General features: G+C 38.2%; 1 protein-coding gene across 3 annotated transcripts in view; it reads right to left on the minus strand.

Annotated features, from left to right (window-relative positions):
- LOC150085771 (small G protein signaling modulator 1-like) overlaps nt 1-25,875 on the minus strand; it is a 744,108-nt gene that overhangs the window by 375,439 nt on the left and 342,794 nt on the right. For all 3 annotated transcript variants that reach the window (XM_090374245.1, XM_090374244.1, XM_090374243.1), the window contains exon 14: nt 1,311-1,375. In XM_090374245.1, the coding sequence (XP_090230371.1) occupies nt 1,311-1,375 (65 nt within the window). The remainder of the gene's footprint in view (nt 1-1,310; nt 1,376-25,875) is intronic.

A 25,875-nucleotide genomic window follows, 5' to 3' on the forward strand; every position in this document is an offset into this window, starting at 1 on the left:
ATAGTGAAAGAGGAAAATCCTGACAACGCTTAAGAAGAAACAAATGAGTAGCCAAGATGCTTCCATCACCAGAGAGATGGCAATGGCATTTTATGAAATTGCATCGACAATGGTGAGGGTTTGAGAAGATGGATACTGACAGCGAACGATTCTTAAAAGTTAACAGAGGGGTGAATAACATGCTTGCTTGCTACAAAGACATCTATGATGTCAGAAAAAAAGCCACAGTCCAGTCATCCATTAATATGTTCTTTCGTAAGGTTGAGCGGCCAACCTTACGACCTTAAATATCCACAGCCCTCAATCTCTGCAGCGTGTACTTATCAGCTGAAGACGTTGATTCTGGCAACGATGCTTGAGAGGTAAAACTTATTGACATTATACCTGTCTCCTCTCTTTTCTTGAAATTTTATAATTTTGAAATTTTTTAAATTGCCTGTCTGTTTTCTATCTTTTTTTGTAATTTTATAATTTTGAAATTTTTTAAATTGCACGGTTTTATAATTTTTCCTCGCATGAGATAAAAAATTTAATACATACAATAAATAATTCTATTCACATGTTCATTGAACATTTCTTTTTTGATTCAATCAATTCAGCGCACACAGTTGTGAGTGCTGCACAAGCATCGGGGAAATTCCGACTTATGTAGAGTTCCATGGAATGTAACCATTACATTAATTGGGGTGTGGCTGTAACTGCAAAAACAGCACCTGGGTATCTGAAAGGTGCTCACATGCAATTTCTGTGCAAAAACCATAAGAAAATCACTTCAGAAAATATTGCAGCAAAAGTGTGACTTTATGAAGGTAAATAAATTTTTAGATTTTTAATCACTGATTATCGATTAATACAGTAAATTGTTTTCAAGTTGCAGGTACTCTGCTATTACTGCTGGGTTAAAAGACAAGGAATCGCTGCCAAGAGATTGTTTTAAGATATCGTTGGGCTCTCAGGGAGCAGGTGGTCTCAGTAAGGATAAAGCTTGGATACCTTTGGATTATAAAATTTTAAACTCTTTTATCATACTCTCACAGCTTAATGAATTCAATTCAACTTAATGAGCTTCTGCAAAAATATAAATACAAAGTGCATATGGTAAACAAAGTACCTATAATACATGTTAAATGGGATGAAAATGACAGTTTATTATTTTATTACTATATATATATATTTTTTTTAATTTTTAAAAAAATTATAGCTTTTATTGCTTAGTTTTTAAATGTATAAGGTAGGCAAGGTATTTAAAAAAAGAAATCCATAAATACGTAATTTAGAATGATATATAAAACAGACCAAAATGTACTCACATCCATAAAATGCCCTTGAAATTATCTGCTTCTTCATTGTATCACAGAGGAGTTGAATTGACTGTCTGCTAAACAAAATACTGTTTAGATATAAAGTTAACCAATTTGACAAAAATTAATAAATAATACTAGACAACAAAGAATTCCTTTTCTGAATAAAATGGTTTGTATGTTTGTTGAATCATTTTTCAATTTTGAAATCAAAAATCACCTTAGATTTCTAGCATACAATTTTTCTTCATTAAAGCATTAGCATCAGTAGAGGCATACAATGCAAGAAAGCAAACTTATATAGCATCAGCCAAAAAAAAAAAAAAAAACCTTCCTGTTTCACCCATCCATTCACTCCAAATTTTTGTCTAGTTCTGCCTTGAACTTATTTAAGTTGCTGATCTCCACTACAACAGATGGAAGTTTGTTCCAACTATCAACCAACCACTAGATAAAGGGAAATTCCAGACATCTATTCTACAAAAATATTTCCTCAATTTGAATTTATGTCCCTTTAGGTGGATAATCTGAGAAAGAGGAAGAATCTCATTAGCAGTGAGCTTGCTCAATCCATTCAAGGCCTTATACACCTCAATACGATCGCCGCTCAGGTGCCTAGTCTCCTGAAGTTACAATTTACACAACTGAAGTCTTTCTCAGTAACAGCATCTCTTTATTCCAATCACCAATCTCGTTGCCCTTCTCGTAACTCATTCCAGTTCTACATCTTTCCTAAAATGAAGCCGCCAGACCTGTATATAGTACTTAAGGTGCGGCCACACCACTGCCGTATACAAGGGGACAATCACCCCCTTATCCCTGCTAACAAAATTCCAGTATATCATTGACAAGACACCATGAGTTACTTTTGTAGCATTTTTGCACTGCTCAGAAAACTTCATATCTGATTGCACAATTACCCCAGGTCCTTTTCCTTCTCCACCACCCTGAGTGTAGTATCACCCAGTTGATACGACGATCTGCGGTTACTGCAACCAATACAGGGGCTCACATCTGGTGAGTATGGGCTCGGCACACCCAGGGTCCTGAACTGGATATCATCATTCTTCTCTTTCTTGGCGATTCTTTTATACTTCTGACTCTCTCTCTCTCTCTCTCTCTCTCTCTCTCTCTCTCTCTCCCTCCCCCTCAGGGTAAGTTAGAAATTTTTTTGGCTGGTGCAGCATAAGCCTCAGGCTTCCTTGTACCACATGCCTAATAATAATAACAGTACTTTACATATGTCAATGTTAAACTTCAGTTGCTACCTTTCTGCCCATCTGCTTAACTTTTCCAGATCCTGTTGCAATAGCACACTATCATTAGTCATTAACGATACCAACCTTCGTATTGTCTACAAACTTTGACATTAATCCTGATATACCCTCATCAATATCTTCGATAAATACCGTAAACAACAATGGGACCAACACCAAATCCTGGGGGACTCCACTAATTACTATTATTACCCATATGGTGCAATGAAGCCTGAGGCTTATGCTGAACCAGCCATAAAAAAAAAAAAAAAAATTCACGAGTTAGCCTGAGCGAGAGAGAGAGAGAGAGAGAGAGAGAGAGAGAAGTAGAAAGAAATCACCAAGAAAGAGAAGAATGATGATATCCAGCTCAGGATCCTGGGTGTGCCAAGTCTATACTCACCAGATGTGAGCCCCTGACATTAGTCCATGAAGACCCGTGTCCACTGATAACCACTCTCTGTCTTCTCCATCTCAACCATCCTTTTATCCATTGTAGCAACTTGCCCTTAATGCCATACTGCTCCAATTTGTATAGTAGTCTTCCAAGTGCTACAGTATCAAAAGCTTTCCTAAAATCAAATTTATGATATCAAATTTATTCTTTGTATCCAGTTCCTTTCTAACCACATCATAGTATCTAATCAAATTTGTCAGACAAGACTTCTGCTTAACAAACCCATGCTATGTCTGAACTAGAACTGCAGTCTTGTCTAGATGATCCTGCATCGCTTCCTTAACCAGTGACTCCATTATTTTTACTGGAACAGAAGTTAAACTTACAGGTCTGAAATTACATGTGTCACCCTTTATGAACTGGGATACATTTGCAGATTTCCAGTCCATGGGGACCTCCCCTGAGTCCAAGGAAGCTTTCATAATTATGGCTAAGTGTTTGCTTACTTCCTTTGCTGCTTCTTTAATATAACTGGATAGATCCCCTCCACCCGATTTCAATACTTTCTCCTCCACTTTGCTCTCAGTTATTACAAAATCATTTAGCTCCCTGCCACAGTTTGACAAGCAACTGACCTCCACTTCCCTACAGACCTTTTCATGTGTGATTGTAGATGCAAAATGCTCATTGTTTGTCAGCTACATCAGCAGAATCATCAAGGATCAAACTGTGAAGTCAAGTGGACCAATCTGATAGGTGGAACAGGACCAGGGTATGTCTGCCAGGGGCAAAGTTTGATGACATCATAGAGGATATCATATTTTAAGAGCACAAATGGTTCTTATGTTGTTATTTGGTTTTTAGGAGCATTAGCAACTAAGGCAATATTGCTCCGGAGATATACGGTGGTCATTCCCTAACCTTTCGGCACCCTCCGTATTTGGTGGTCACGGGCTCGAACCCCGGTCTAATCAAGAATCGTGTGCCGCTCCTGCCCACCTGGCTACGGAGACACCAAGCACAAAAGGTGATATTGTTGTACATGTTGGCACTAATGATATTAAGAGTAGGAGACCAGTGGAATTACTTAACAACTACAGTTAAGTACTTGTTAAGTGTCTGAAAAGTGTCTGCAATTCTGCCCAGAACCGATAGGATGGAGTATATAATGAGACTTCTCGATCAATTCGGCCCTGGAGAGATTTTGCAAAACTCAAGGGGTAGAATTTTTCTCAGCCTGGTCTGTGCTTGTTAACAGGAGAGACTGCTTATACAGGGATGGGATACACTTAAATAGAAAGGGTCCAAGAATGTTTGCTGATGCTATTGAGGCAGTGTTAGGTGGGTCAAAAAACTGCTAGATTGGGGGGATACACAGACTAATAGATTAACAGTAGCCGCTGGCAGAGGTGAAAGTGATTCTTGCACTGCTTCTATTGGAATGAGCAGCAGGCTGGAAAACAAGATGCAGAGTATTTCAGAGACTGTTGTGGGGTCATTGCGGTACAAATAAACACATGGGTTGTGTTAGGGTAGCTAAGAATAGAAACAGGTGCATGTATAGTACATGCCAGTACACCAATGCTAGGAGTTTGGTAAATAAATTTGATGAATTTGAGGTATTGCTCAAAGCATCAAAGGCGGATATTGTTGGGATATCAGAGACGTGGTGTCACACAGATATAAGGAATGCAGAACTGGAATTTGGGGAGTACAAGGTGTACAGAAAGGATAGATAGGGAGGAGGGGTTATGCTATTAGTTAAGAAACACAAAATCCAAGGAAGTCAAGCCAGTCGACATCGTTGGACAGTGCAGTGTCGAGTCAGTTTGGTGTGACATAAGCATTGGGGGCGTAGAGGGGAACAGGTATCCTGTGTGTTATCAGACACAGCCTAAAACACTGATGGATCCAATATCTCTCTATTACAGAAGATTTAGGAGAAGTCCGGTTGGCCTGCCTCCCTAAAATCCACCCATGCACACCTTCTCGATGGTAAGCCCTGTTACGTCACCTAGGTGGCAACGAACGTGCAGAGTGGTTCTCTTCAAGACGCCTGGTCAGCGTGAAGAGGAAAAGACCAAACCCTCCAGCAATGAGAACACAACAATACAAATGGCCCTCAGTCCCCAGCAGCTTTCACTCTCCCTCTTACGGCAGCGAGAGGATCAGAATGGAAGCAGAGGGTGCTAAGAATCTCTGGGTACGACCAGGCTGCCATGCACGGAAATTGAACTTGGCCTGTTATAACGTACGATCACTCATCGGTGAAGACAGGATATTAGAGCTGGAAAAGGAATTAGAAAATGTGAATTGGAATATCATCGGTTTGGCTGAAACAAGAAGAAGAAATGAATCACTTATAAGTTTATCAAGTGGAAATCTGCTGTACACCAATGGAAACAGTGAAAGGAGTGAAGGTGGAGTTGGGTTTCTGGTCCATAAAGATTTTAAAAACAACATTTTGGAATTCAAAAGTACATCACCAAGGGTGTCGATACTAATACTCAAGATTTCTAAGAGGTACAAGCTAAAGATTGTAATGATTTATGCACCAACATCGAGCCACGATGATGAAGAGGTTGAAGACATGTACACTGAAATTGAGAGTCTTCTAGATGAGCAGAAAACCCACTACACTATTATTATGGGGGACTTCAATGCTAAGGTTGGAAAAAGGCAAAACAGCGCAGAAAGAGGAACTATAGGAAATTTTGGAATTGGTGAAAGAAATAAAAGAGGTGAAAGACTTGTGGAATTTGCAGAATCTCAAGGAATGTCAGTAATGAACACTTTTTTCAAGAAAAGGGTGAACAGAAAGTGGACATGGAAGAGTCCAAATGGATTAACAACTAATGAAATCGACTTCATCCTCACTAACAGAAGATATATTGTGAATGATGTTACCGTCCTGAATAAGGTAAATGTAGGAAGTGATCACAGAATGGTAAGATGTACACTTGATATAGATGTAGGAAAGGAAAGGAAAAAACTGACTCGAGTAAAGGTCTTTGAAATAACAGAGGAGGAGAAAAAGCAGTATGTACTGGAACTTAAGAACAAGTTTGAGCTTCTGCAGACTGCTCAGGACCAAGATATCGACGAGGAATATTACAACTTTCTGAAAGTGATAAAGCCCAAGAAACCTACAGGGAAACAGAAATCCAAAGAAGAAAAAATTAGTCAAGAAACACTTGTCATGATGAACCAAAGACGACAAATGAAGAGCAAGAAAAACACTGCCAGGGAGAAAATTGAATATACTGAGTTATGCAAAGCCATTAGAAAGAGACTCAGAGAGGACACAAGAAGATTTAACACAAGAAAAGTAGAACAAGCATTAAGGGAAAACAAAGGATTTAAATCAGCAGCCATGAGCAGTAATACAGAAAGACAACTGATACTGAAACTGAAGAATAGCGATGGTGTACTTATAAACAGCAGAGAAGGCATAATTCAAATAGCAGAAGACTACTATAGAGAATTATACAAGGAGCAAGGGAATGATACCAGAAGTGGGGAAGATGGATTGCAAGGTAGCAACACATACGACATACCCGATATTCTTCCTGATGAGGTAGAACATGCATTGAAGAAAATGAAGAATCGGAAAGCCCCGGGGGAAGATGAAGTTACTGTAGAGTTGTTAAAATTGGGAGGAAGAGACATAACACAAAAACTGGCAAGGCTCTTCACAAAGTGCATTAGAAAAGGTGTGATGCCTAAGCAGTGGAATAATGCAATCATAGTTTTTCTGCATAAGAAAGGAGATAAATCAGAAATTGGAAATTATAGACCAATTAGCTTGTTATCCCATATCTACAAGTTGTTCACAAGGGTCATTACTAACAGATTAGAAAGAATACTTGATGAGAATCAACCGAAAGAGCAAGCTGGCTTTAGGACAGGATTCTCAACTATGGATCACCTTCACGTAATATCACAGCTAATGGAGAAAGCAAATGAATATAAAACACCATTATGCCTGGCATTTGTGGATTATGAAAAGGCATTTGACTCCATACAGCATAAGGCAATGTTTCGGGCACTGGAAAGACAAGGCATAGATACTCCATATATTATGATTTTGAAGAAAATATATGAGAGTGCTACATCCTTTATTAGACTAGACAAAGACAGTAGCAAATTTAAAATCGAGAAAGGAGTTCGACAAGGAGACACAATATCTCCGAAGCTGTTTACTGCTGCCCTTGAGGAAGCTTTCAGAAGATTAGACTGGTCGCAGAAAGGAGTCAATGTGAACGGAGAGTACCTAAACCATTTACGATTTGCAGATGACATTGTGGTCATAAGCCACGATCCCAAAGAATTAGAGGAAAATCTTAATCAGTTATGCACAGTTAGTAAGGATTTTGGACTAAAGATGAATATGGCTAAAACAAAAGTAATGATGAACAAGTATGCCACGGAAAGGGAAATAATGATTGAAGGAGCAGTAATTGAAAAGGTGGAGTCATATACTTATCTGGGACAAGTTATTAGCTGTAATAATGATAAATGGCTGGAAGTCAAGAGAAGAATAAATTTTGGATGGATAGCATTCAGGAAATATAGTCACATACTGAAGAGCAATATCCCAGTTTGTCTGAAACGTAAAATAATGAATCAATGTATACTCCCCACCATGACTTATGGAAGTGAAACTTGGGCACTCACCAAAAGAATGGAAGAGAAGCTAAGAACTACACAGCAAAGAATGGAACGAATTATATTGGGAATTAGACTGTTAGATAAGAAGAGAAACACATGGATTAGGCAGCAAACTCAAGTAAAGGACATTCTTATCAAAACTAAAGAACTAAAATGGTCTTGGGCAGGACACATAGCTCGAAGACATGATGACAGATGGACTAAGAAAATAACAGAATGGTACCCAAGAGGAGCTAGAAGAAAACCTGGAAGACAAAGGCGGAGATGGATAGATGAAATTCATGAGTTTTTGAGTAGTAAATGGATGGCCAGTGCTCAAAACAGAAGGAACTGGAAAGTTGCTGGAGAGGCCTTCATCCTGCAGTGGATTGAAAATGGCTGATGATGATGATGATGATGAAGCATTGGGAGATCAAAATTGGGAGTAGGAGTGTGTTATAGGCCTAATGACTCTGATAAGTATAATAAGAAACTGTACAGGGAAATAGAGTGGACCAGTACATTGGAGAGTCTTATAACGGGGGATTTTAATTTCCTAGATATTGACCGGAACTTGTGGGTTGGTCACTCACACACTAGCAAGACTTTTGTGGATTTATAGGATGATTGTTTTCTACATCGGCATGTTCGGGAGGCAACTAGAGGGAATAATACTCTTGATCTGATTATCAGTAGTGATTCTTCATGTATTAAGAATCTGCATATAAAGGAACCACTAGGTGGCAGTGATCACAGTATGCTGAAGTGGGATGTACTCAAAGATGTAACTACCATCAGGGATAAAGAGAAGGGATTTTGCTTTCATACGGTGACTACTATGGTCTGAGACAGTATTTAAATTCTATACAGTGGAATCAACTGATGATGTTACTAACAGCAAATTCAAAATGGGAAGCATTCAAAGAATTAATCTTGGAAGCTACTACCTGCTGGCTAAAGGCAAATTTCCGCAATTCTATCCTACATCTGTCTTTCCTCAATTTGAATTTATGCCCTCTCAGGTGATACATACCAACTAAAAAATATTGTTTAAGGTTTAGGTCAAAATGCATATCAGATGAGCTAATGAGACATGTGGCAGATAAGTAAAATGCATGGGACACAACACATATAAATTAATGGGTGACATGGAAGCCTATGATAGATATAAGCTGGTCTGTAAACAAGATACAAAAGGAGATTAAGTAGGCAAAGGCAGATTATGAGAAATCTTGGCAAAGAAAGCAAAGGAAAACAGCAAAGAGTTCTTTACCTATGTAAACTCTAGAAGGAAAAGGGATGGATCAGATTGGTCCACTGAATATTGATAGTTCAACTGTTGATGATCTGCTTAGGTGGATAAACTAAATGAGTATTTTTCATCTCATTCACACATGACGAGTTATTCAGGGAGGGGAATGTCAGAGGTGAATTAAACTCTGGCAGTGAGCTAGATGATTTTGTAATAACTGAGAGCAAAGTGGAGGAGAAATTGTTGAAGATAAACATAAAAAAGGCAACCGGGTGGATGACACCTATCCAGTTATATTAAAGGAGGCAACAGAGGAAGTAAGCAAACCCTTAGCCATAATTATGAGAGCTTCCTTGAACTCAGGGGAGGTACCCAAAGACTGGAGATGGGCAAATATGACCCCAATTCACAAAGTAGTATCAAAGGGCGACATAAGAAATTATAGACCTGTTAGTTTAACTTCTGTTCCAGGGAAATTAATGGAAGCACTGCAGAATAATCAAGACAAGACTTTAGTTCTAGCTCGGACACAGCATGGTTTTGTTAATGGGAAGTCTTGTCTGATCAATTTGATTGGATACTATGATGTGGTCACAAAGGAACTGGATGAAGGGAATAATCTTTGATATCATATATTTGGATCTTAGAAAGGCTTTTGATATTGTTGCACATGGAAGACTGCTGCAAAAATTGGAGCAGGGTAGCATTGGAGGCAAATTGCTGCTATGGATAAAGGGATGGTTGAGTGGGAGAAGACAGAAAGTGGTAATCAATGGACACTGCTCTTCGTGGACTAATGTTATTAGTGGAGTCCCTAAGGGTTCAGTGTTTGGTCCATTGTTGTTTTCTGTATTTATAAATGATATTGATGAGTGTACATCAGGCTTAATGTCCAAGTTTGCAGACGATACGAAGGTTGGCAGGGTTGTTCAGGACACTAATGATATGCTGCTGCAACAGGATCTAAAAAAGTTGAGCAGATGGGCTGAGAGATGGCAAATGAAGTTTAACATTGACAAAGGTAAAGTACTACATATGGGCAGCAGTAACCCCAGAGTAACGTATCAACTCTGTGGTACTACCCTGACACTGGTAGAGAAAGAAAAGGACCTGGGGGTAATTGTGCAGGCAGATATGAAGTTTTTTGAGCAGTGCAGACAGTCTGCAAGAGTAGCTCATGGTGTCTTTTCATGATATACAGGAATTTTTTTTAGCAGGGATAAGGGGATAATCATCTCCTTATCCCTGCTAGAAAAATTCTTGTATATCATTTTAAGAGGGATGTAGAGCTGTTGGAACGAGTACAGAGAAGGGCAACAAGATTAGTGAATGGAACAAAGGGGTACTCTTACAAAGAAAGGCTTAAGTTTTGCAAATTACAGTGTCTGAAGACTAGGCACCAGCGAGGTGATCTGATAGAGGTGAATAAAGTCTTGAATGTTTTGAGCATGCTCAATGCAGATGAGATCTTTCCTCTTTCTCAGAATAATCACCTGAGAGGGCATAAATTCAAATTGAGGAAAGACAGTTGTAGGGTAGATGTGCAGAAGTTTGCCTTTATCCAGCGAATAGTTGATTTGTGGAACAGACTTCCATCTTTTGTTGTGGAAGTTGAGAGCCTAAATAAATTTTAGGCTGAGCTGGACAGGTATTTGGAACAAATAGAGGGTTGAAATCGGAGTGGTGTGTTTTTTTTTTTTTTTTTTTGGCTGATGCTGCATAAACTTGCTTTCTTGCAACGTATGCTTCTAAGTAATGCTAATCTGATTCATCCCCTTCCTTCATTTACATACGTAAAGAAGTGTTTACTGTTTTTATATGGCAAAGATTTCTCGTAATCTGCCTTTGCTTGCTAATGTCCTTTGTGACTTGATTGCAGACTATTTTATATCTAACATAGGCATCTATATCTCCTGATAATGTATATGCACATCCTATGCATTTTTCTTACCTGCTAAGAGTCTCATTAATTCATCTGACATCATTTAGGCCTAAACCCTGACAGTATTTAGTAGCATTAGTAGAGGCATATGATGCAAGAAAGCAAGCTTATGCAGCATTAGCCAAAAAAAAAAAAAAAAAAAATCACTTCAACCCTCCGTTCGTTCGAAATACATGTCCAGCTGAGCCTTAAATTTATTTAGGCTGTCAACTTCCATAACAAAAGATGGAAGTCTGTTCCACCAATCAACTATTCGCTGGCTAAAGACAAATTTTCGCACGTCTATCCTACATCTGTCTTTCCTCAATTTGAATTTATGCCCTCTCAGGTGATTATTCTGAGCAAGAGGAAGAATCCCATCAGCATTGAGCATGCTCAAACCATTCAAGGCTTTATACACCTCTATCAAATCACCTCGCTGGTGCCTAGTTTTCAAACACTGTAATTTGCAAAACTCAAGCCTTTCTTTGTAAGAGTACCCCTTTGTCCCATTCACTAATCTTGTTGCCCTTCTCTGTACTCGTTCCAGCAGCTCTACATCCTTTTTGAAATGAAGCCTCCAGACCTATACACAGTACTCAAGGTGTGGCCTGACCATTGCCTTATCCAAGGGAATAATCATCTCCTTATCCCTGCTAGAAAAATTCCTGTATATCATTGACAAGACACGATGAGCTACTCTTGTGGCCCGTCTGCACTGCTCAGAGAACTTCATATCTGCCTCCACAATTACCCCCAGGTCCTTTTCATTCTCTACCACTGTCAGTGTAGTACAGTAATATCCCGAAGTTACGCGATAGGTGGGTCCGACGAAAATCGCTTAAGTCGAATTCGCGTAAGTCGTGGTACAACTTTGCATATAAATAAATATAAATTTTGTTTAATTGGGACCAAGGACTAACAGAAACACTAGTTTAGAAGAAAAATATTTAATAAAATTGCAGTTCTTTATACATATTAATACAAAATATGTATTAAAAATATAAATGAGTTACGTAAAAAAGCTATTTCGATGTCGATGGCTTCATAAAATCTAACAAATTCGTCTGAAGACACAGCGCATTTCTTTCACGCAGAATTTCTTTGTAGCAAGCTAATAATTTTTTTATTCCTTGCTTTGTAGCTATAACGCGTTCTTCGTTAGAGTCTATGTTTTCTAAAAGTTTTAAGCTCTTTTCAATTGAGCTGAGACGTTCTGTCAAGCTTGCAATTGTCATCATTCATTGTCAGCTCCTGAATATGTGAATCCAACAGCTCGTTGACATCATCACCATTGACTTACAAATCTAATTGCCTGGCAAGATTAACAACTTCTTCTATCATATCAGCGACATGATCAGTTTCTGGCATTGTTTTTGTCTCGTTTTTGAAAAAAAATGGACAAAGTTTCTTCCAGACACCATTCAATGTTTTTTTGTGAATTTCATCCCAAGATTCGTCAATGATTCTTACGGCGTCTAAAATTTTGAATTGTTTCCAAAAGACTTTAACAAATATCTCACTATTTTGTCTCATAAAATGTGCAAACGAATGCCTCGTGTAGTAAGCCTTGAATGTTTTGATGACTCCCTGGTCTATCGGTTGAAGCAAGTTGGTTGTGTTTGGAGGCAAAAACACAACTTTCACACGTGGGTCGAAATTAATTAGGGTGGTAGGAGGGTGACCGGGTGCATTGTCAATAAGAAGCATCACTTTAAATGGAATCTGTTTAGACTTGCAATAACGTTCGACTTCGGGTATGAAGTGGTGACCAAACCAGTCTTCAAAAACGGAAGCTGTCACCCAAGTTTTATGATTTGATTTCCAAATCACTGGTAAGCTAATTTTAGATATACACCAAACGAAAAAATCAAGAACCGCGTAAGTCAGGGTAGCGTAAGTCGGAGTATTACTGTACCACAGAGTTGATACGTTACTCTGGGGTTGCCGTTTCCCATATGTAGCACCTTACATTTGTCAATGTTAAACTTCATTTGCAACCTCTCAGCCCATCTTCTCAAACTTTCCAGATCCTGTTGCAGCAGCATAGCGTCAGTAGTGTTCTTAATAACTCTGCCAACCTTTGTATCGTCTGCAAATTTGGACATTAAGCTTGATATATCATCATCAATATTATTTATAAATAGAGAAAACAATAATGGACCCAACACTGAACCTTGAGGGACTCCACTAATAACATTAGTCCACGATCAGCAGTGTCTATTGATTACCACTCTCTATCTTTTCCCCCTCAACCACCCCTTTATCCATAGCAGCAATTTGCCTCCAATGCCACACTGCTCCAATTTGTGCAGCAGTCTTCCATGTGAAACAGTATCAAAAGTCTTTCTAAAATCCAAATATATAATATCAAAGTTATTCCCTGCATCCAGTTCTTTTGTGACTGCATCCTAGTATCCATATCAAATTGGTCAGGTAAGACTTTCCCTTAACAAAACCATGCTGTGTCCGAGATATAACTGAAGGTTTTGTCTAGATGATCCTGCAGTGCTTCTTTAACCAGTGCCTCCATTAATTTTCTTGGAACAGACGTTAAACTCACAGGTCTATAATTACTTGTGTCAGCCTTTGATCCTGCTTTGTGAATTGGGGTCACATTTTCACATCTCCAGTCTATGCGTACCTCCCCTGAGTCCAAAGAAGCTCTCATAATTATGGCTAAGGGCTTGCGCTTACTTCCTTTGCTGCTTCCTATAATATAACTGGATAGATCCCATTCACCGTGGGGGGCCTTTTTTATGCGGATCCATCCTCAACAATTTCTCCTCCACTTTCCTCTCAGTTATTACAAAATCATCTAGCTCACTGCCAGCATTTACTTCACCTCTGGCATTCCCCTTCCTGAATAACTCCTCATGTGTGAATGTAGATGCAAAATACTCGTTTAGTTTATTAGCCATCTGAGCAGGATCCTCAACTGATAAACCATCAATATCCAGTGGACCAATCTGATTCATCCCTTTCCTTCTAGAGTTTACATCAGAAAAGAACTCTTTTCTGTTTTTCTTTGCATCCTTTGCGATGGATTTCTCATAATCTTTCTTTGCCTGCCTAATGTCCTTTGTGACTTGGTTACAGACCAGCTTATATCTATCATAGGCTTCCATGTCACCCATCAATTTATATGTATCCCATGCATTTTTCTTCTCTGCCATATGTCTCATTAGTTCATCTAACATCCATTTAGGCCTAAAACTTAAGTTTTTAAATACTGTCTCAGACCATCATAGTCGCCTTGATGAAAGCAAAAACGCTTACCTTTACACTTGATGGTAGTTACGTCTTTTAGTAAATCCCACTTCAGCACACTGTGATCACTGCCACCTAGTGGTTCCTTTATCTGCAGATTCTTAATGCATGAAGAATCGCTAGTGATAATCAGATCAAGAGTATTACTCCCTCTATTTGCCTCCCGAACATGCTGATGTAGAAAACAATCATCCAATAAATCCACAAAAGCCTTGCTAGTATGTGAGTGACCAACCCACAAATTCCAGTCAATATCTAGGAAATTAAAATCCTCCCATTTAAAGTCTCTCTAATTTACTGGTCCACTCTATTTCCCTATACAGTTTCTTATTATACTCATCAGAGTCATTAGTTCTATAGCACACTCCTACTCTCAATTTTGATCTCCCAATGCTTATGTCACACCAAACTGACTCGACACTGCACTGTCCAGCGATGTCGACTGGCTTGACTTCCTTGGATTTTATGTGTTTCTTAACTAATAGCATAACCCCTTCTCCCTTTCTGTCCTATCTATCCTTTCTGTACACCTTGTACTCCCCAAATTCCAGTTCTGTATTCCTTATATCTGTGTGACACCACGTCTCTGATATCCTAACAATATCTGCCTTTGATGTTTTGAGGCAATACCTCAAATTCATCAAATTTATTTACCAAACTCCTAGCATTGGTGTACACGCAAGTATACATTTTTTAAATTTTTTTTTGTAATTGTTGGCGCATTGGCTTTTGTGGCCATAATCCACCTCCCAAGGTTTTTGCAGTATTTTGATCCAAGTCCGAGGCGGGATTCGAACCCGCTTCCTTTGGGTTGCTAGGCAGGCACTTTACCCACCCAGCTAGCCTGGTCGGCGCAAGTATACATGCACCTGTTCCAATATCCTGCATTTTATTTTCCAGGCTGCGGCTCATTCCAATAGAAGTAGTGCAAGAATCACTTTCACCTCTGCCAGTGGCTACTGTTAATCTATTAACTCTTGTATCCCCCAAGCTAGCAGTTTTCCGACCCACCTAACAATGCTACGATAGCATCAGCAAATATTCTTGCATCCTTTCTATTTAAGTGTATCCCATCCCTGTAGAAGCAGTCTCTCCTGTTATCAGGTACAGACCAGGCTGAAAAAAAAAATTCTACCCTTTGAGCCTTGCACAACCTTTCCAGGCCCGATTTGATCCACAAGGCTCTGATCATATACTCCCTCCTCTCGTGTCTCGGCAGAATTGCAGAAACTTTCAAATTCAACCGTAATTCACGGCTTTTTTCAACAGTGACAACTTGTTAAGTAATTCCGCCAGTCTCCTACTCTTAATATCATTAATGCCAATGTGTATCACTAACTATATCACCTTTTATGCCCTTAAGAGATGATATCCGCTCTACAACATCATCAACCTTTGCCCTTGGAAGACATACCCTGGTCCTGTTTCACCTATCCTTTTTACAAAGCATGTTCCCCGTTTCCCTGACAATAGAGTCACCAACAACTACTAGTTCCTGTGGGACCAGCGCATTCTACCTTGGGGGTTGCTGCTGTGTTGCATGATAAACTAGTGCAAGCTCTGGCATTGATGTGATCAGCTGAGAGCTTGATGGGCCTCTCAATTTAGATCCTTCAAGGGCATCCACTCTGTCCTTCAAGTTCACATATAGGTCCATAACAACGCTGAGTTATTGCCTGATTTCCTTACACTCCTTACACTGCACACACACAAAGACATCCCCCATGGCAATATCATGTCCCGTACCCAATTGCTCCACAAACATCAAGCAAGTAGTGTATTTTAAAAGGCTGTGATTCAGAAGGCAACTGCCACCCTGAGTTCTCCCCTGAGCCACAGCACTTCCATTAGGCTTGAGCCTTTTGCTTTGCTGCTCTGGTCTGAGTCATGATTTTGATTTAATTTCAATAAAATTTCAATTTCAGTACAAAATTTTATCCCTAAACTTGTATCCCAACACAGTTATAATGCTATATATATTTTTCAGTATCGAGTATTATCTACGAGTTCCATTTATATAACTTCCGCATCAAGTTATGTATTAATTAATTATGTTAGTAATCTAAGTCGTTATATGTATTTAGTTAAAAAGTACAATTTAATTGACAATTAAGTTCAACAAGATTAATAGATTTTACTGATTAATTGACAATATTATATTATATACTATACTATACTAAGCTTACACTATCTAGTTCGGGATATAACGTATCGTATAACAATGGTGGCAAGTTACGAACGGTAAATCTACGGACACTTAAGTATTAATTAATTTCCAAATCTCACTGTCTCAATTCAGAATAAACTAAGGATCCTGACTAGGTCTATAAGCTACTTATAGAAAATAATTTAGTATAACAATTGGTCAATAAAGCTGCTAAATATGGCTAAAAACTTCTCGTTCAACAAAGCTGCAACTTGTAACACATTGATTTGATACCCTTACTGATACTAAGTAACACCTACAACATCTCCATCTAATATAAACTTTAAACTAAGTATCGTAACTAGAAATATAAAGCTACTCTAGAAAATAAGTTAATATGCCAATTTAAGCTAATAAAACATAAAAAACTTCTGTATTCCAGGAGCAGTAAAAACTTCTCCTGCACAAGGCTACTCTCATTCTCCCCTCTTTAATCCCCAATTTAATCCCATCCCTGTAGAAACAATCTCTCCTGTTAACAAGCATAGACCATGCCGAGAAAAATTCTACCCCATGAGCCTTGTACAATCTCTCCAGGGTTGAATTGATTGAAAAGGCTCTCATCATATACTCCCTCCTATCATGTCTGGGCAGAATTGCAGACACTTTCAAATTCAACCCTAATTCACGGCTTTTTTTCAACAGTGACATGTACTTGTTATGTAATTTCACCATTCCTCTACACTTAATATTATCAGTGCCAACGTGTACAACAATATCACCTTTTGTGCCCTTAAAAAGTGATATTCGCTCTTCAAAATCGTCATCAACCTTTGTCTCTGGTAGACATACCTTGGTCCTATTTCACCTATCCTTTTTATATACCATGTTCCCCATTTCCCTGACAATAGAGTCACCAACAACTACTAGCTGAATGCTGATGGGGCAGAGCAGGCTGAATTTTGATGGGATACTTTCACTTGCTGAGATTAAGAACCTGAGGGGGCATTGATTCAAATTGAGGAAAGACAGTTGTAGAATACATGTGCAGAAGTTTGCATTTAGCCAGCAGGTAGTTGATTGCTGGAACAGGCTTCCATCTGTTGTTGTGGAACCTGATAGCTTAAATAAATTTAAGGCTGAACTAGACAAACATTTGGAGTGACTGGATAGGTGAAATGGGAAGGGTTTTTTTTTTTTTTTTTGGGCTAATGCTATATAAGCTGGCTTTCTTGCATCATATGCCCCTACTAATGTTAATGTAAAAATTACATTTCTATAATAACCACCCGTATACCATACAATTATTAAGATAGTTTATTTAGCACTGGTGACTTCACCATATCTTCTAGTGCCATGAGTGGAGGACAGTATTTTCCATGCTTAGGTCTGAGATCTGTGAGTAGAACTATCTCTCATTTATTTCTACCTTGAAAGAGATAGAAATAAACAGAAATTAGCAAATCAGGTCCTGGTTGGTTTTCAAAGTGTACTGGTTCTTTGGTATTATTTATGAGAAGAGTTGAACAAGCCATTTTGAGTTCTTCTTCTGTCCAGGGTGAAGCTTGCCCCTGCTGATTGGTCTGATTAGAAAGCTTAGTTTATCGACTTGATGTTTACAAAGAGATATGGTGCTTTGGAGCTCCTTGGATGCAATTTCTTGTGAAATTCTTTTATATACATGGTGAAGCATGCTCCTGTTTCCTCCTTCCCTTTTCCCCTCCTCCTTTTTTACCAACTGTGATCCACAACTACTTAGTCATAGCGTATGCAAACCGCTACATGTTTGCACTATACAGGAACTCCCTGACTTACGTAATACTCGACTTATGTAAATTCAAATTCAACTTTACGTAAGTTTTTGCCAGCCGGTGCAAACTGAAAAAAATATGGAAACGTATTTTGCATCTGTAGGAATAAATGGAGGTATGGTGAAAATATCGTAATGTGAACACAATAACATATTGTTTGTTTTTTGTTTTTTTTGTAATTCATTCCAAGTCCTTGGAAGTTGAAATTTTTGCTATATTGCTAAGCTATTTATCTCTCTAAAAGGTCATATTTATAATGGAAATTGCACTACACTTTCATCGTTATTATATGTTCCTATTATAAGAATCAATTGTGAACGCCTTTGTGATATTTTTCTAAAGCACGTTTCTGGAGGTCACGACATAAAAACAATTTGTACTTTTGGTTTATTGGGCTTTTCTGTTAGCTCAATCTATTATGAACGGGTAGTAAACTCGATCTTATTGCATTTGCTATGGGATACCGATAACTGTAATTGTGTGGGTTTTAATGCTATTATGGTGAAATGTTTCCCTTCACTGAAATCTTCAATCATATAAAAAACAAATTTTCAGAAACTTCTCTTCATTCCTATTTACGTAATATAGTGACAAAGGAAAGGGCCAATGGAAGGTGCAAGTGCTGGCAGTGGCAGGAAACGAAACAAAATTGATTTAGAAATGAAGATGAAAATGATTAAGAAGTATAAAGCAGGACAAAGTTTGTCATCTGTTGCAAAGGAATTAAGTCTCACTGCTTCAACAGTGAATACTATTTTAAAGGATAGTGCATGTATAAAAGAACATGTTAAAGGATCAACAGTGATCACAAAACATCGTTCAGGTGCTATATCGAAGACGGAAGCACTATTAATAATATGGATGGAAAATCAGATTCAGAAGCAAGTGCCCTTGAGTCCAATGGCCATTCAAGGAAAAGCAAGAAGTATTTATGAAGGTATTAAGGATAAGTATGGCAAACCTCTAGCCAAGTTCGTGGCAAGCAATGGGTGGTTTCATAGGTTCAAGCATCATGCTGGTTTCCAAAACATTAAAGTATACAGTGAAGTCACCAGTGCCAATTCTGCAGCTGCAGAGAAATTTTGTGATGTTTTGGAAAAAATTATTGATTAAGGTGGCCATTCAATGTAGCAAATTTTTGATGCTGATGAGACTGCTCTGTATTGGAAAAAAATGGCAGATCAAAACATACATTGCCAAAGAGCAAAAGACAATGCCAGGTTTCAAGGCTTCAAAAGCCATGCTTTTGCTTGGGGCTAATGCAGCGGGACATTACAGATTAATACCACTGCTTGTGTACCATTCTGGAAATCCTTGTGCATTTAAGGTCATCAATAAAGCCACCCTACCCGTGCATTTCTGATCGAATCAGAGGGCATGGATAACAATATCTCTATTTGAGGATTGGTTTAAATGCTGCTTCATTCCCGAGGTTGAAATATATTATGAAGTCAACAACATTCCTTTCAAGATTTTGCTTCTATTAGGTATTGCTCCTGGAAATCCTATGCATCTAGATGATTTCAATTCGAACACGAGAGTTATATTTCTACTGCCAAACATGACTTCACTAATCCAACCTATGGATCAGGATTGGATGAGTGAATTCTTACAATATTTACCATGGCATCTTAAACATTAATAAGGCCTGGCCGGAAATTACAAATTTTTTTTTTAAATGACGCATGTAAGAAAATATGCCCACAGCACGCAAAAGGCTTCGAAGGATTAGAAAAAAATGAATCATATGAAGTGGTTACAGATAAGAATGTAAAGGTTGCAGAGCTACTTCAGCTGGAGGTTGTTGCCGAAGACGTGGAGGAGTTAATAGAGGACGAAGAGAAGGAATTATCTAACGAAGAACTTACTGACTTTCAGGCAGCGATAGTGAAAGAAAAAATTATGATGAAGCTCGAGATGAACCAAATGAGGAGCTGAGATGCTTCATCACCAGAGAGATGGCAATGGCATTTCATGAAATTGCATCGGCAATGGCGAGATTTCAGATGGATTCTGACAGCGAACGATTCTTAAAAGTTAACAGAGGGGTGAATGATACGCTTGCTTACTAGAAAGAAATCTAAGATGAAAAGAAAAAAGCCACCATCCAGTCATCTATTAATATGTTCTTTCATAAGGTTGAGTGGCTGACTCCTTCTAAATCTCTACAGCCCTCAACCTCTGCAGCGGCGTACTTAGCTGAATACGTCGATTCTGGGAATGTTGCTTGAGAGGTAAAACTTACTGATGTTATGCCTGTCTCCTCTCTTTTTTTTGTAATTTTATAATTTAAAATTTTTTAAATTGCATGCTTCTGTAATTTTTCCTGTGCATGAGATAAAAAATTGAATAAATATAATAAATAATTCTATTTACCTGTTCGTTGAACATTTATTTTTTGATTCAATCAATTCAGCGAGCACAGTTGCGAGTGCTGCACAAGCATGGGGGAAATTCCGACTTACGTAGAGTTCCGCAGAACGCAACCCTTACGTTAATCGGGGAGTGGCTGTAATTTGATCCGTTGTCATGAACATCATTAAGTTGACAACGAGGCACATTACTTTGAAAGCTACTTATCACTTATTTTATCTTATTTATTTTATTGTTTTTATTCAGTTATATATTTTATAGCTTTTTCTCTCTTTTCTTGTATGATAGTCTATTTAATTATACTGATTTTTATTAGTATCATTTTAATAATACTTTTATGATTTATCTGTTCATCAGGAGATGTAATATTATTTCAATAAGTCTAAATACGTACAGATTGAGATGCATGCACAGCACCTATGTGACAAGGTGTACAGTCAACCAATTTCATGTAGTCTCTATTCAAATGAAGGAATTCCAAACAGGAATGCCAAAGGCTGTTTTTTTCTAATTTGCATAACCATTTATGAATCTATGGTATGTTCCATTGTAATTAATAACATCGTGCAATGTGATTTTTACCGCCACTAATATATTCAGCTGTTTGCAATAATATTTATGCGTAGATTTTGAAAGTAATTCTTAAAATTTCACATACTTGCAAATAAGTTAGTTAGTTATTTGGTTTTTAGGAGCATTAGCAACTAAGGCCATATTGCTCCGGGATATGCGGTGGTCATTCCCTGACCTTTCCGCATCCTCCATATTTGGTGGTGACGAACTAGAACCCCGATCTAATCAAGAAGCGTGTGCTACGCACTGCTGCTCCTTCCCACCTGGCTACGGAGGCGCCCACTTGCAAATAATGATGCTTGCATGAGCATGTACACGCAGTAACGTTATGGATTGCAACAAGTTAAAACTTGTCTATCTGCCTCCCACCTCTCTCTCTCTCTCTCTCTCTTGCAGTAACAGAGAGACAGGTGTAATGTGAGTACATGTACAGTTTATCTGAATATTTTGTGCATACTCTTTGTTTCTTATATTTTGCTTAGCATTGTATTATTAAAATGTCACTCTAAGTCATTTTTCTTATGTAGTAGTGCAACACCAAGAGGTATTGCTCTATTCTAAATAAAACACACTGCTCCTGTGGAATAGTGTATTGCTGTTTTATTTAAAATGTTTGCCACTGTTCAGTCTTAAGTTTCAACTCTGTTTAGAGTCTGATCAGAGAGCATATAGACAATGTGAAGACCTTAGCAACCCAATAACAAGAAATATATATAATATATGAGATGTGAGAGGGTGTGCAGAAATAAAAATTAATTAAATTAAATGATTGGTGAAAACTGGTGCTATTAGTGATGATCAAAACTATTTTTCTCATGTAGCGATGAGCAAACTAAGTTTGCTACTTAGTGCACTGATCTCAGGACACCTTCACCATGAGTTGTCTGGTACTGCACTTTTCTAAATAAAACACACTGCTGAAGTGAAGTAATACTGCTGTTTAATTTAAAGACATTTTCTCATGTAGTAGCATTGAGAAAACTACATGTACTACTTAGTGCACTGATCCCATATTCTAGAGACGCCTTAAGTTGCTTTGGTATTTTTTTTTTTTTTTTTTTTTATGAAATCCCCAAACACGAAAGGTATCAAAACCTATAGTACTTAGTACCATGCATGGATTGAGGGAGAAGTGTGGGGGGAGGGGGATGCCGGAAACTTTGCTCTAGAGACTAAACATGGCTTTCACCACTTTAAGCCTCCAATAAGCAAAGTGGTGGTATTGCACCGGTTGATGAGAGTCATCTACCACCTCAAATATTGCACTACTCTAAATATAATATGCACTGCTGCAGTGGAGACATATATTGCTCTTTTATTTAAATTGTTTGCCAATGCTAACTGTCACCAGATGCTAATGTCTTTAACAACTAAACTGTTAAAATGTTTAAGAAGATGCAAAAGAAGTGTCCAAATAACCCTGACAATTTTTGCTATGTATATGGATGGTTTACAACAAAAACTCACATATAGAAAATTTACAGCATTGCTAAATGTGCATATTATTTGTACCATGGTTGTAAGATTGATGATCAGGACAAAACTTGGGCTGCACACATATGCTTTACTAGCCTGCACCAGAAATCTCAGGATGCCGCTACTTGGAAAAATTAAAAGTCTGCTGTTCCTATGGAGAACTGCACAAGCACAGCATAAAATACCCTAACATATCATCTGCAATAAGATCTGCTCTATATAACAAAAACCTTTTTAAATCACATCTCCCAAAATCATGGGATAAAAAAAGCAGTGATGAATAGACCAAAGGTTCTTGTGTTGCAAACTTTGCTACACCTGTCCACTTCAAAAATGTGGACTATCAACTAGAAAATTATGTGACACAAATAAATACTTGAGGCAGGAACTAAAATTACAGTACATGCAACCCTCATATAACACGGTACTTCTACAACACGGTTTCGCTCTAACACGATTGATAAATTGCAGCAATCCTCATGGTACTTAAATAACACGGTTTCACAATTGTGGAAATCACACATAACACTGTATTTTTGAGCTTTTGTGCTGGGAAAACCCTGCTATTATGTTAGATGTGATTTTCAACGTTTCCATTCCTTTTTGTGAATCCCCACTGTTGACTCGCTAGTCATGATCGCGTTCGTGATATTTTTCTAAAGCACATTTCTGGGGGTCACTACCATAAAAGAATAAAAACAATTTGCAGTTTCTGGTTTATTGGTCTTTTCTGTTAGTGTAAACAATTATAAACAGGTAGTAAACTCAATCTTCTTGCATTTGCTATAGTACCAATAGCGAGAATTCTGTGGGTTTTCACATTATGATAAAATGTGTTTCCCCTTCCATGAAATATTCATTCCTAAATTTTCAGAAACTCATTACTCCGTATCTCACTTGTGCGTATCGTGTTTTTTGTTATTAATTGCTTATCATTTTTACTGTTTTAAATTTTACAACCAAAAAAAAAAAAAAAAAAAAAAGTCAGTGAGCAGAAATATCAATTAGTTAGTATATACATATTACCGGTACATATTAATTAAGATATGTGTGTAAGTGTAGATTTATTTTTATTTTGCTAACTGGAAAATATTCTGATTTTTGCATATAATTTAACTTTGTTAATTGGTAAAGTAAAGTTAAATTTGTGCTTTATATCTTTAAAGGAGGGGTCACCATATTTTGTTAGGAGATCCCTGGGCTAGGTTCTGTGCTATTGAACTTGTTTGAGACCATAAAAAATTGTGACTTCGAAGTGTGCAGTTCATGATTTTTAAAGAGAGCAGAAGGTACAGAAAGGTACCCTGCCGATCAGTTCGGCCCTGGAAAGATTGTGCAAGGCTCAAGGAGTAGAATTTTTTTCAGCCTGGTCTGTACTTGTTAACAGGAGAGACTGCTTCTACAGGGATGGGATACACTTAAATAGAAAGGGTGCAAGAATGTTTGCTGATGCTATCGAGGCAGTGTTAGGTGGGTCGGAAAACTGCTAGATTGGGGGGATACAAGGACTAATAGATTAACAGTAGCCACTGGCAGAGGTGAAAGTGATTCTTACACTGCTTCTATTGGAATGAGCCGCAGCCTGGAAAATAAGATGCAGGATATTTCAGAGACTGCCTGGAATCATTGGGGTACAAGTAAACACATGGGTTGTGTTAGGGTAGCTAAGAAAAAGAACAGGTGCATGTATACTTGCGTGTACACCAATGCTAGGAGTTTGGGAAATAAATTTGATGAACTTGAGGTATTGCCCAAAGCATCAAAGGCAGATATTGTGGGGATTTCAGAGACGTGGTGTCACACAGATATAAGGAATGTGGAACTGGAATTTGGGGAGTACAATGTCTACAGAAAGGATAGACAGGATAGGAAGGGAGGAGGGGTTATGCTATTATTTAAGAAACACACAAAATCCAAGGAAGTGAAGCCAGTCGACATCGCTGGACAGTGCAGTGTCGAGTCAGTTTGGTGTGACATAAGCATTGGGAGATCAAAATTGAGAGTAGGAGTGTGCTATAGGCCTAATGACTCTGATGAGTATAATAAGAAATTGTACAGGGAAATAGAGTGGGCCAGTAAATCAGAGAGTCTTATAATGGAGGATTTTAATTTCCCAGATATTGACTGGAATTTGGTGGCTGGTCACTCACATACTAGCAAGGCTTTTGTGGATTTATTGGATGATTGTTTTCTACATCAGCATGTTCGAGAGGCAACTAGAGGGCGTAATACTCTTGATTTGATTATCAGTAGTGATTCTTCATGCATTAAGAATCTGCAGGTAAATGAACCACTAGGTGGCAGTGATCACAGTGTGCTGAAGTGGGATTTACTCAAAGTGGTAACTACCATTAGGGGTAAAGTGAAGGGTTAGTGCTTTCGTAAAGGCGACTACGATGGACTGAGACAGTATTTAAATTCTATACAGTGGGACCAACTGATGATGTTACCAACAGCAAATTCAAAATGGAAAGCATTCAAAGAACTTATCTTGGAAGCTACTATGCTTTACATACCAACTAAGAAATATTGTTCAAGGTTTAGGCCTAAGTGGATGTCAGATAAACTAATGAGACATATGGCAGAGAAGAAAAATGGGATACATACAAATTAACACGTGACACAGAAGCCTATGATAGATACAAGTTGATCTGTAACCAAGTTACAAAGGAGGTTAGGCAGGCGAAGGCAGATTACGAGAAATCTTTGGCAAGGGATGCAAAGAAAAACAGCAAAGAGTTCTTTGCTTATGTAAACTCTAGAAGGAAGGGGATGAATCAGATTGGTCCACTTGATATCGATGGGTCAACTGTTGATGATCCTGCTCAGGTAGCTAACAAACTAAATGAATATTTTGCATCGACATTCACACATGAGGAGTTATTCAGCTAGGGGAATGCCAGAGGTGTATTCAACTCTGGCAGTAAGCTAGAGAATCTTGTAATAACTTAGAGTAAAGTGGAGAAGAAATTGTTAAAGATAAATACAAGAACGGCACCTGGGGCAGATGGGATCTATCCGGTTGTATTAAAGGAGGCAGCAAAGGAAGTAAGCAAACCCTTAGCCATAATTATGAGAGCTTCCTTGGACTCAGGGGAAGTACCCATGGACTGGAGATGTGCAAATGTGACCCCAATTCACAAAGAAGGATCAAAGGGCGACACAAGTAATTATAGACCTGTTAGTTTAACTTCTGTTCCTAGAAAATTAATGGAGGTACTGGTTAAAGAAGCACTGCAGGATCATCTAGACAAGACTTCAGTTATAGCTCAGACACAGCATGGTTTTGTTAAGGGGAAGTCTTGCCTGACCAATTTGATATGGATACTATGATGCAGTCACAAAAGAACTGGATGCAGGGAATAACTTTGATATTATATACTTGGATCTTAGAAAGGCTTTTGATACTGTTGCACATGGAAGACTGCTGCACAAATTGGAGCAGTGTG

The sequence above is a fragment of the Mastigoproctus giganteus genome, chromosome 5, assembly GCF_048544385.1.
Source record: "Mastigoproctus giganteus isolate SK-2022 chromosome 5, ASM4854438v1, whole genome shotgun sequence".
Taxonomy (NCBI): domain Eukaryota; kingdom Metazoa; phylum Arthropoda; class Arachnida; order Uropygi; family Thelyphonidae; genus Mastigoproctus; species Mastigoproctus giganteus.